This window comes from Hemicordylus capensis, chromosome 1 (assembly GCF_027244095.1).
Source record: "Hemicordylus capensis ecotype Gifberg chromosome 1, rHemCap1.1.pri, whole genome shotgun sequence".
Taxonomy (NCBI): Eukaryota; Metazoa; Chordata; class Lepidosauria; order Squamata; family Cordylidae; genus Hemicordylus; species Hemicordylus capensis.
Window position 1 is genome coordinate 398,844,703 of NC_069657.1, and position 13,326 is coordinate 398,858,028.

Here is a 13,326-nt window from a genome sequence, read left to right on the forward strand (position 1 = left end):
ACCAACTAAATTCTCAGCTCTTTAATGCTGACACATCTTACGGTATTGCAAGCTATGACCATGCTTTCAGCATTACATTCACCATTAGCATTGTTCAGTCACTGCAGTCATCTAGATGACCCATCCTTGTTCCAGCAGAGTTTGGTAACAAACAATTGAGCAGATGTGACTGAAAAGTATCTAGGATAGTCCAAAGGCACAAATTTATAGTCAGTGACAGTGGTTTGTAGTCATGTAAAGTATAAAATAATTCTTGGAAGTTACTCCATGAGAGATGACCTAGTAATCTCCCTGTTACTATGCCCTTTTCAATGATATTTCAGCTTCAAAATAAAAAAGACTTATCCTCTCTGGAATAATTTATTCATTTACAGGAGGTTAGAGAAATGACAACTTAATTGGCTTCTTTATAAGCCTCCCCTGCCCCCACAGTATCTCCTAGTAGGCGTATTAGTTTATTACTAGGGATGAGCCCGAAGTGTTCCAATGCCTCTTTGGAGATGCGCCAAAATGCTTCGGCTCTCTGGCGCTGAAACGTTTCAGCACAAGGCATGGGGTTCTCTTAAGAGGAGGTGGGCATGTCCTACCTGCCCGTCCTCCAAGCCCCCGCTGGTCCGCCGCAGCGCTATTGTTACCGAAAGACCTCCGTGCAAGCGGCAGCTTGTGCCGCTTGCTCCTCTAAAACGCCGCGCTGCGGTGATGGGATGCGTCCTCGGCATCTCACACGTGGCGTCAGCACATAAATGGCATTGGCACATGCGTCAATGCCATATATGTACCAACACTGTGCGAGGGATGCTGGGGACGCATCCCATCGTCACGGTGCAGCATTTTAGAGGAGCAAGCAGCACAAGCTGCCACATGCACGGAAGTCTTTCAGTAATAATAGTGCTGCGGTGGGCCAGCAGGGGCTTGGAGGATGGGCAAGTAGGACCTACCCACCTCCTCTTAAGGGAACCCCGCGCTGCCCTTTGATGTGCACCAAAGCAATTCGGTGCACAACCCTATTTATTACTTCTTCAGCAACATAATAAGCCTAGGCTTATGACCAGGACAGCAGGGTGTGGGGGGAGGGAGGCAGGGTGGAACCGACCTTCATCCCAGATGATCCTTGATCTTCTTGTGGGCATGCTGCCATGTGACCACACAATCCATGCTATTCCTGGCAGTGTGGATCTCCAGAGGCCAGAACAATGTGTGCTGGCCTCTGGATATCCCACAATGCACCATGCAACAAGTGTGGTGCATTGGGGGATACTTCTATAAGTCAGGTGCTCTAGGTGCCTGACTATGTGCATGTGCAGGCTGCACTCATGCCTTAAGCCTGGCTAAAGGTAGCACCTTTTGTTAGAGGTTGTTGATTTTTACCCACAATAGGTAAAACAGCAGAGCACTAAGGAATGAGCACACACTCCAGTTACAGAGTAGGTAGCAGAGGATGGTTTGGATATTGTAGCTGTTTAGAGAAAACACATGGAGATCCTTGTATGACTAAACACTAAATATTTATTGGTTAAATACACTTAGATAGGAAAGACCTATCTCTAATCTAAAGGACTACATAGTGGATAGGTAAGGAGAGAGAGAGATGTTTCCATCTGCTCTCTAGGAGGAAAGGAAGGATTGTGACGCAGCACAGGAAGTGCTGCAGAGTCAGTTCAGGGGTCATAGAGTAGGGACAGATAGGGAGACCCTGACTCACTGTCTCTACTCCCAATGCCCCTAGTGGTCATTAGGACAGTTGGTGCAAAAGTTCAATGCACTAGAAGTTCATCTCCCAACACCTTTAACCCTGGCTAAAGGCAGTGGGCAGGCAGCACCAGGATCCGCACGGATTCTGGCGCTGCACACGAGCAGCATACCATGATTTAACTTTAAAAGCAAGTGGGAGAATGATCTATTACTATTTCAAATGTAACATCTCTCTATATAATACACTAAGGTCATACATGGCAATCTCTACGCTTTACCAATCAGAGGTAACAGAACAGAAGCATCATGGTGATTGGGCAGTGGGGATACCATATGCAGATAGGGAAGAGAAGCAGGTAGGGGGCGAGTGAGTGAGTGAGCAGGGAGGGGTGGGCAAGTGAGTGGAGGGGTGAGCAAGTGAGTGAGTGGTAGGGAGGGGGCAAGCAGTGGGAAGGGGCAAGTGAATAAGTGAGTGAGTGGCAGAAAGGGAGCAAGTGGTGGGGAGGGGACAAGTGAGCAAGCGAGCGGTGGGGAGGAGGCGAGTAAGTGAGCAAGAGGTGGAGAGGGGGCGAGTGAGTGAGTGAGTGAGTGGCGGGGATGGGATGAGTGAGTGAGCGGCAGGGAGGGGGTAGGTGATTGAGTGTGTGGCGGGGAGTGGGTGAGTGAGTGAGCAGGCAGTGGAGAGGGGGCAAATAAGTGAGTGAGCGGCAGGGAGGGGGTGAGTGAGAACAAGCAGAGAGTGAGAGAGCAAGCGGCGAGGAGGAGTTGAGCGAGCAGTGGGGAGGGGCGAGTGAGCGAGCAGCAGGGAGCGGGCGAGTGAATGAGCGAGCAGCAGGGAGCGGGCGAGTGAATGAGTGAGCGGCAGGGAGCGGGCGAGTGAATGAGTGAGCGGCAGGGAGGGGGTGAGTGAGTGAGTGAGCAGTGGAGAGGGGGCAAGTGAATGCGTGAGTGGCAGAGAAGGGGCGAGTGAGTGAGCGAGTGGCAGGGAGGGGGCAAGTGAGAGTGGGTGGCTGACACTGAGCAATAAAGCAGGGGCTGTGGTGGGAGGCAAGGAGAGCAACATAGTCCTAGCGCACAAATAATCTGTGCGGGTTCAGCTATTTTGTATAGATTTTCAGTAATGTGTTGCCTACATTAATCTCTTCAGCTTCAAAATATCATTTTAAAAATTATTTTATCTACATCTCCTTAGCCAGAACCTATAAAAGCTCTCCTGTTGGGGCTACTTAATCTTTCTTTTCTCCTCCCCCTGGGTCTCAGAGCACACTGGGGAGGGGGTTTACATCACCCAACTCTTTCTCTTGCCTGGTCAGTCACTCTGTTGAGCCTCTCCTCAGAGGAGCTTAACCTTCTTCCCTGACTCCAGCAGGGACCACCCCCACCATCACCATGGACTACATATCCTTTAATCTTGGGCACCACCTCCCCACTTCAGAAGTCCCACCCCCATAGGCACTTCCAGTCCCACCAGACTCACTTCTGGGCACTGCTGTGCCATAACATCCAGGCCCACCCCGGAGCCGTTTGGAGGCTCAATGCCTTCAAAAAGTGTAGCAGCCCATGCCTGGGTGTTGAGACCTTCTGTGGCTGCACCACACTCAGCTCCACGCCCGTTGGACCCCGCTGCCACCACTGCCACCACCGCTGGTCCCAAGAGAACCCCGGGAAAGGAAGGGGCTCCTGCCACAGCAACAGTCGGCCTGGGAATGGGTAAGCCTGTGGCATACATTTTGGAGCTGCCCATTATCAAAACTATTAGAAAGTGGTGATTTTTTGATTAAAAATATGGCTGGCTCTAACATCCTATACTCCACAAGTATAGTAAAAGATGCTGTACATAATCACAGTGTTGAAAGCAGGTCTGAACAACCTGCTTTGGCACGTAATTCACCCTCCTTACTGCGCTCTTCATGGTTATGACAGCATTTGTCTGAAGAGGCAAATGTTGTAACCATGATGGTGTGCATTTCTGTCATCGGCAGCCTGGTTTGCCCCTGGTTGCTGATCATGGAAATGCCTGCCATCATGGTCACAGTATTTACCTCTTCAGACAAATAAAGAGTGTGGTGAAAGGGGTGAGTAGTGTGTTGGCCTGGGAATTCCAAACCTGCTTTTGATGCTATAATCATGTGCAGCATCTTTAGTATACCTTCCAAATAGAGCTCAAGTTATCTTAAAGGTGAGTTGCAAGAAACTGATATGGAATTAATTGTAAACCTACAGTGGTAAAGATCTCTAAAGCAGCTGTATGGAAATCACCCAAAGCCTATTAAAGTCATATTGGTTTTTAAAAATATGGGAAGTTGTGTTTGGATGATGTCGACTAAACTTATTATTTATTATTTATTCGATTTCTATACCACCCTTCCAGAAATGGCTCACGGTGGTTTACACAGAGAAATAACAAATAAATAAGATGGAACCCTGTCCCCAAAGGGCTCACAATCTAAAAACCCCCCACATAAGATAGACACCAGCAACAGTCACTGGAGGTACTGTGCTGGAGGTGGATATGGCCATTTACTCTCCCTACGCTAAATAAAGAGAATCACCACATTAAAAGGTGCCTCTTTGCCAAGTTAGTAGGGCAGACTTACTTCTTTCCAAAAAAAGCTTCCAACATAATTAATTAGTTACATTTATTGAGAAATTGTCTGTGTTTGTGACTTATTGGAGCCACAAAGTATTGGACTAAACTTATCCTTCATGTGTTTCCCTGGCTATGTTATAAACATTCTCTACTAGTTGTTTCTTTGAAATAAAAATCACAAAAAGAAACTGACTTTGAGCTATCTGTTTTTATTTTAACAGTTACAAGCATTTGATGCTTTTTTTGCCAAAGGAGGAAGCAGAACAATAAAGTTCGTGTATCAGGAGGGTGAAGCGCCCGGTGTAGGTAAATGTTAATTTTATCTATCTCTCTGTTTCCAAAAGAGCTGGAAATGTTATGATCTTTTTGGGTGCTTAACCAGAGGACCTGTGAGCTAGAGGGAGGTTCTGGGAGTCTCTCAAATATGCTGGTTTCACAAACTGCAATATTTCACAGACTGCAAATATGTTGGTTTCACAAACATATGAACAAAAATAAAAACCCAAGGGGGGAACCCAAAACTGCCCCAGTGAAATCTGTGGATTCAAAAGGCAGCTAAGAAGGAATATTTGTGGATTCAGAAGGCAGCTAATAGTAGGGGTGTATATGAATGGTTCAATAGCAAACTGGTCAGCCATAAACCGGGTCGGTTCAACAGTTTGATCGCGAACTGGTACAGCCATCAGGAAAGGCGGACCAGTCCAAGACTGAACTGAATCCAGCCTGGTTCGTGGTAGAACAGTTTGCCAGTTCGAGCAGCTAGACATATTCCGCTGGCGGCTGCCCAACTAGCAGCCCAGCATTCACTCACCTGGCCTCTGTGCATGTGCAGAGGCTGTTTGTATGACCATGCATGTGGAGAGGCCAGGTGAGTGAGTGCTGGGCCACACCACTACCACTTTGTTGGGCTCCTGGGGGGAGTGCCGTTGCAGCTGCAGCTTCTAGGAGCAGTACTGGATCAGTGAGTTGCCAGCATCTTCTCATTTACTCTTAAAGGTGCCTTGCTCTCATCCTCCCCTCCTCCCCCCAGTGCTGCCTGCCCTCACTGGCCACCCTAAGCTGTATCCCCTTTAGTACAAACAACTTTCTTACATACACATAGCTGCTCGAACCAGCTAACCGTTTTGAGCTAGTTCGGTCAAATCAAAATTCCGTCGAAGTTTGCAGACTGGTGGGTCAGTCCAAATTCAATCCAAAAATGCCGCCCCCCCCCCACACCCCTAGCTAATAGACAACCAGGTGGGAAGAGTTAATGGAACTCAGTGGTGGAAGGAGGGCTTAAAAAGAATGGGAAAATTTTCAGCTTCAAGAATTCTCCTTCAAAACAGTCACAACACCTTCTGCTTCTGAGGGGAAAGCTGGCTAAAACTCTTTCGTTTTCTCACCAGCCATTTTATACCTTTGTGTTTCTGAGGAGGCCTGACACATTTAAGCTCTTGCTCAACTCTGGTAACACATGCATACCAGGGATATACTGCAATGTTGCAGCTTTATACTTGTATTGATTTTTAAACTTCATGTGACATTTAGAAGTTCTTTGTTATTTATGCTTTTAATTACACACCTAAAATTAATTATTATTATAGTATTATTATTATTAATTTTTACATTTATATCCCGTTCTTCCTCCAAGGAGCCCAGAGTGGTGTGCTATATACTTGAATTCTCATTCACAACAACCCTGTGAAGTAGGTTAGGCTGAGAGAGAAGTGACTGGCCCAGAGTCACCCAGCAAGTATCATGGCTGAATGGGAATTTGAACCCGGGTCTCCCCGATCCTAGTCCAGCACTCTAACCACTACACCATGCTGGCTCACATTAATAAACCTCGGAGATCTTCGATTCATTGATATATTACATGTATGTACAACCTTTTTGCCAGAAAGGACCTTCAAGGTGACTGACATGAACATTATAACAGAATAATTAAAAAAAAAAAAAACTTCTGAAGAACAGCAACATTAAAATGAATCCTTTAGCATTATCAGCAATGAAAACTGCATAAAATAAACTAGTCTAGGAACTGTGGTTGCTTCAGAACGATTCCTAATTCTCCTAAACTTTCATTTCAGAGGATTAATAAGAATAATCCTTCATACTAAGAAGCAATTAAGGGCTGCTGCTCATGTTATAGTTTCAATACTGTAGTTCAGTTGGCCATCCAGAGAGTGGGGGCAAGAAAGAGTAGTCCCCCCACCCCGGATTCAGATGGTTTCTATTAAATTAAATGGGGCATACTCCCAGGGAGGGTGTATTGTATTGTTGGCTTTGCCACAGCCTCAGAAAAAGTCCCTTGGATGCCCATGGTTCAGTAGTCTTCATCTTCTTTTCAGTCCAGGACCACATTTAACCAGAACATGCAATGTGAGAGTCCCTTTTAAAAATACTTTATATGTTCATTTTTCTACTTCCCTCTCTCTCTTCCCTCTCAGCTATCTCCTTATCTCTTTCCATGTGGCAGCCCCATCTTTCTGCATAATCTTCTTTCCCTGCTCCTCTAAAGATAAGAAAATGGTGGTTGATTGTGCCCCAGTGCAACCAATATTAGATTGGCCCATGATGAACCTGTTTTGAATCTTTACCCACCAGATGAAGGCCAATGCATCTGGTGATTCCTTTGATCTTGAAAACATGTGGCAGTCTTAAAGTTTTTCTAGTTCCAAGGTGAGACTTGGAACTGACAAAAAGTCTTCTGGAATTTTGAAATATATGTGTTTGATTGGGAACTTGAGAGATGTATGTATGACTTTTTAAACCTTTTAGTTAAACCTACAATGTTCTGCCTATTGTTAGACAATGAGGCAATTCTCATGACCGCCAAAAAGCAGGCTAAGGGAGCCTAGCCCGCTTTTTTGGCGGTCATGTGCTGCCACGGGAGCCGAGTGGCTCTCGGCAGCAAACTGCCCTAAATACCCCTCCCCTTAGCCCAGGTTAATGGATCGTGTGTTACTGCGCCGTGGCTCCGCGCCATGGCAACTCACGAGGAGGCTAAAAAGCAGCCTCCTGGCTCGGGGGACTCTCCAGCATGCTTTGTACGCTCGTGCAGAGCATGATGCTGGAACTTCCAGGGACTGCGTGGCCTCCAAACTCACAAGCGCCCAACGGCTACGTAACGGAGCTGGCCGTCGTGTGCGCAGCTGATCCAGTCACCCAGGGCAGACTGCAGGATCTTCTGCGGGGAGAGCGGGCTAAGCCCGCTCTCCCACTTAACCCCATCTGGCGGTTCCTGCTGACCGTGGGAAGTGCCTCATTGTTTTAACTGTGTTTTAATTGTGTTTTAATAGTTTTAACATTTTAAATTTTAATGTGTTAATCTTTGTATTGGTTTTTATTGTCTTGTAAACCACCCAGAGAACTCACGTTTTGGGCAGTAGTAAAATGTGATAGATAGATAGATAGATAGATAGATAGATAGATAGATAGATAGATAAAATATTAAGCATTTGACAAAATCTGCTTTGAAAATTCTGGAAGTATATATTATGAAGGTGAACTATTCAGCTCTGATTCTTGGTGATTTTTTATTTTTATTTTTGGCATGTATGTACATATTTTTGGAAAATGTACATAATCTGATTTTCAAGTGACCAGAAAGCAAAGAGATCCAAAAGAACTATTTCTGAACTTACACTTCATTCCATATCTTGTCTTCTGCTTCCATGGTTTTTAGCATGAAAGTTAGTGCTTTACACAACTTCTAACTTTACCACAATCCCCCTCCCTTTTGACTGGACAGAGGAATTGCAGTGTCCTACATCCTGGAGATGGTCCTAGAACCTTCTTCACTATCAGAGCCAGGCCTGCCAGTGAACTAAAGCTCATCTGCATTTCTATCTGGTTGAAATCACCAGACATCTGAAATTGTCTGGGAATGTCAGATATAACTTGAGCATTTCCAATGACCCTTAGTGTGTACTGAGTGAAGTGCCTAGGCAAGTGCCTATGCCGAGGCTACCAATGTGTAAGGCTGTAGGACTGTTGGACATATGGCTGAAGAATAGTCCACAGTCTTGAGAGTTGGAAGTGGATGCCTGTACTAGAAATTTGCAAGGAGCAGCACTGGAACAACAGGGAACAAACCAAACAGGTTTGCAACAGACAGATGCTAGTGCAGATATAGCCTTAGTGATGATTCTTAATTTACAATTTAAAAACAAGGGACTGAGCCTATTTCTAGCTTCCAGTCAAACCCATAAACTAAAAAATTCTGAAAATATGCCGTCATGGGCCTATCTGGAAGCTATCTGTTGCTGCAGGACTAAATAAAACTCATCTATACACCAACATAGAGGCATTATGAAGCCAGCATAAATGCAGGTACCTGTAACCTATAAAAAGAACCACAGTATAGCAAGTTGCATTTGCCCCACTTTTCAAACCCAGGAGGCCACTGTATGTAACACAAGCCACTATGTGCACTATCACAGCTAAGCGGATCTTTAAGAAAAGAGTGAAATCTTTTTAAAATGTGTGGATTTGCTTGTTTTCAGAATGTGGTAGATCAATTCCAGGAGTGATAAAAGGAACTAAAATGATGAAATTGTATGTAGATGAATCGCCAGACAAATTCAAAGGAATGTGCCTGTTTTTTGTACGCGCTAGGAGTGATGTGGCTGTGAATGTTAAATCGATGCACGAGGTAGTCTTTCCCCTATTATTATTATTATTATTATTATTATTATTATTATTATTATTATGCAAAACACATGTCATTATGCAGGCAAGACAGTGGCAGAGAGAGGACTCCTAGATGGTTGCAATACATCTTTATGGGCCAAGCCACATAATGATGGGCCAAACCACATGTGAGGTCTCTCTCAGTGAAGTGTCAGGCCTTGGTTCCTCAGCAAAGAAGTCTGGTTCTAACACAGACAATCATAGAGAGGCTGGACAAGTACTAGAATAGACAGATAAGAGCTAGAGGGAGGAGATATGATCGAGGCTGGGCCAGGGTTGAATACCAAATGAGGTGAGAAGAGGAGGACCGCAGGTAGCAGGCATGGTTGACAATGGGTTGGTGGTCATGTTGATGAGAGGCAGAGAGACAGAGACAGAATATATGGTCAAGGATGGGTTAGTGGTCAGATACCAGATCAGAAGAGGTGAGGCAAAGCAAGAGGATTTGTGATGCTACTCAGTTGGAAGAGTTGCCCAGACTGGATCTCAGCCTGGAGGCAGGAGTTTAATAGGGTCCAGTGCAGTCCTCTTTGGCATGTGGGGTCAGATGACCAGATTCGGGCCAGAGATCAGTAAACAGCATTCAGGCCAGTACTGAAGCCTTGTAACAATCTTTGATTCTCATAGCCTAATCTGCCTGGTTTGCTGATGGACCAGAGTACTGTCAGAAGGGCCTTTTATTTGTTTTTTAAATTTAAAACCAAAGACTGTTACATAACAGATTGTTGTGCTTTTGACTCTAATAGCTGCCCTAATGTTTCATTTTTCAGGATGTATACTTTTCAATACTGGATGGAAGTGAAGGGCTCCTCCCTGGGGTCAAGCATGTTATTTCAAATATATTTCTACCAGCTATTCTTGGAACAAGTAACTGGGGTGCTTTAAATCAAACCAAACAGGGAGAGTGTGAAAAACAGAGTTTTACTGAAACTCTAAACAGATATCTTTCATTTTTAGATGGTAAGAACCATGTTGAATTAAGAAATAATGAGCTTAATTCATTTAAGATATTTGATAATGAAATACTGTGCCTATTGTATACTTGTTTCAGAGACGGATCCTAATCAAAAGATCATGGGGCTATGCACAGGAATCTGTGCTTATATCACAAAGGTGGTCAGCATTCACAATCACCTGTTGGGAGACTGAAGTGGAAAGGAGAGCTGGATTTAATTCTCATACTTTCCCCCAAATAGGTGTTTTTCACTGTCAAGAGTTGACCATGCCCAGAGGCGGCACAGTGGCGATTAATTAGGATCAGAGGTGTAGCTATAGTTGAGCGAATGGGTTCAGAGAACCTGGGCCCCCCCAGCTCCACCCCTCCATATTTTCTTCACTTTCCCTCACTCCGAGGGTCCGCCGGAGAGAGCGATGAACACAAGCCCCCTCTCCCCTAGCCACACCCCTGATTAGGATCACAGTGTACACTGCACAAGGTCCTGGACTAGTAATCTTTTATGCATACACTAATCTTTTATGCATGTGAACCACATCTACACGGCAATCTGCCTGATGTGATGACACGGTCACTTTCAACTATGCAGCTCCAAACAATTCTACATGTGGCTCATCCTTCCTAAATCTGGGTGATAATATATTTTGGCTTCTTGCGTTTTGAACAAATACCTGGTGCCTTATTTCTTGTATTACTGGGGGGCTTTTTTTGGTCTTGCAGGCTGGGCTGTTTGAAAATAGTACAGCCTAAGTTGCAATGTAGGTGTTTGTTTATCTTCTTATTTTTTTAAAACCCTGTGTGCTGCCTTTCTTCAAATTGTACTAAAGGCAGCTGAGAAAGAATAAAACATAATACAATACATTATACAAATTACAAAATGCAGAACAGCATCCGAACTGGTATGTGTGCTTGCTTCTGCTGCCTGGAAACAGGAATAAGCAAAGGGAATTTTAAAAAACAAACAAGCAAACAAAAAACCCAAGGCCACATGGAGTTCTCCCTCCTTGCACTAGTTTTTGCAGTGCCACCTGTTGGCCTGCATTTGCCTTCCCATCTCTTTTCATTACCACTGAAGTAGAGGTCTCCACCTGCTAAAACGCTATGGGTTTCTGCTTTGAGCAATACAGGAAGAGGCAAGAGAAAATGGAAAGGCCTGAAAATCAGGAATAAATGAAGATGCCTTTCAGCTAATGTATCATCAGAAGTTTTTATTTCATAAAGGTATCAAGGAGCCTAGTAAGCGTAGTTGTCCGCTGCACCAAATCCAGATTTTGTGAGAGCCTATGAACATAGAAAGCTGCCTTGTCCTGAGTCAGACCATTGGTCAGTCTAGCTCAGTATTGCCTACAGAGACTGCCAGTGGCTCTCTGGGGTTCCAGACATGGGTCTTTCCCAGCCCTACCTGGAGATCAAACCTGGGACCATCACCTTCTGCGTGCAAGGCATGTGTGCTCCTACCACTGAGCTACAACCCTTCAGAGATGGGGGATGGAATGAGCAGCAGCAGGACACATTATTTCAATTAAGATGCAAATTGTGTAAGGCAGAGTTCTCAAATTTGGTTCCACAGATATTATTGGACTATAGCTCCCCTCATGACAAGCCACAGGATATTGTGTCTGGGATTATGGGAGTTGTAGTCCAACAACATCTGGGGATTCTTCAAGTTTGAGAACCCCTGGGGTAAGTTGTTTAGTTCAGGAAATTGTGCTGAATGAAACACATGACAGCATCTGAGTGTGTTGTCTATGATTTATTTAAGGTGCTAGAGTGAGTATTGAAGGAACTGTAGAACTGAGAAAAATAGATTACATTGACTTTTCTAAACTCCAGTCTTTCGAGGAAGTAACAGCAGCAGCTGCTAATCCTGAAATGGTTCATCAGTTAGAGGATGTGCTTATGATATGGTATAAGCAAATTGAACAAGTAAGTTTATTATTGTACATTAGCTATTAAAATCCAGAATTTCTACAGTACACATGGTGCTCTGTGTGTGTGTAATACTTGTATATAATATATTTGTGTGTGAAGTGTATCTCAACAAAGCACTGTGGAAAATGAAGTTTTATGGCCACATTCTAAACAAGTAGGGTCCTTGGAAGTGTTTTTAAAGTGTGGGGACTCATGACAGACAGGAAGTAATGGATGTTGCGCAACCAGGCATCAAGCAACCAGGCTTTCCCCCAACATTTTTATGAAAGAAATAAAACCATTAGGTTTTTTCTTATGCCAGATATGGCCTATTTCTTGATCCTGTGGAGTAGCTGGGACCTCCTAGCAACCACACAGGAAAGAAGAAAAGAGGTGGCTGACACGTGGCCATCCTGAGCAGGCCAGCACTGAGGTAGTTGGGAGAGCAGCAAGGCAAGATTTCCTCTTGGTCTGCTGCCCCTCCTCCACCCCTGTAGTGACTAAGCTAGCTAGCCCCCTCCTCCTTTTGGTCTCAGCTGGAGGAGGGAATGCTCATCAACCACTTAGGGCACCTTATGTGCTCCTTTTTTCTACAAACTGGAGAAGATGGAAGGAGGCAACAGATGGGGATGGCGTGTTGCAAGAAAAGTCTACTCCCCACAAACAATGGCGGAACCAGGGAAAAAAATCAAAGGGGACACAGAAGGGGCAAAATGCATTTATGGCTGGACACACGGTGTCCCACATATTAGATTTCTGAAACAGAAATGGGGGCAGGTGGGGGGAAACTCCTTGTCTGAGGGGGCACTTGCCCCCCTTGCCTCTCCTCTGGAGCCGCCTCTGCCCATATAAACCTGCTGGTCTGAGATGACCATCTTTATCTGCTTTATGATAGGGCAGCCTTTGAGGACTAGAGAAACAGCACTAACCTATAGAAATATGGAGGAGAGTTGAAGCAGCGTATGTGTCTGTTTCTGTTTTGTTCTCCTCACTCCTAGGCCCTTTGCCATTAGCATAACATCTCTTAATTTTTCTGAAGTGTGTTTTCATCCTCTGAATTTGGGGCCTCCCTTCCTTTCACTTCAATCTGCATATGGAATACAGTTTACTCAGAAATTTACCTGCACTTCAGCCATTTAAGAGTGGCAATTCTTAGGCACACTTACCTAGGCACACTCAGTGAATTCAGTAGTAGAAGTAAATATGCATATGCTTGGACAGTTAGAGTTAGATTTAGATTAAGCCTAATCTACTGCAAAGGTGAGGGCAGCAGGCACAGGCTACAAATGGGCCCAATTAAATTTAAAATTATAATCAGAAGAGATATCAGGCAGCTGCACTGATATCCTATTAACATTAATGAACTGCAGTCAGTTCATTAATGTTAATAGAATAGTAGAATTGGAATCTTACAGTTCAGGATTATTTTGGTTTCTCCTCTAAACCTCAACTCTCTGGGGCTGTTCACACAAGCAGTGCTACCTGGGCTTGCACAGCCCTA

General features: G+C 44.6%; 1 protein-coding gene across 2 annotated transcripts in view; it reads left to right on the forward strand.

The window, feature by feature from the left end:
• The window catches only part of DNAH8 (dynein axonemal heavy chain 8), a 390,116-nt gene that overhangs the window by 9,630 nt on the left and 367,160 nt on the right, over nucleotides 1–13,326 (forward strand). Inside the window, exons 4-7 of one of the 2 annotated variants that reach the window (XM_053305243.1) lie at nucleotides 4,504–4,588; nucleotides 8,773–8,921; nucleotides 9,730–9,919; nucleotides 11,677–11,840. In XM_053305243.1, the coding sequence (XP_053161218.1) occupies nucleotides 4,504–4,588; nucleotides 8,773–8,921; nucleotides 9,730–9,919; nucleotides 11,677–11,840 (588 nt within the window). Of the gene's footprint in view, nucleotides 1–4,503; nucleotides 4,589–8,772; nucleotides 8,922–9,729; nucleotides 9,920–11,676; nucleotides 11,841–13,326 lie in introns of those variants that run through there. The other variant, XM_053305251.1, reaches the window with a different exon arrangement.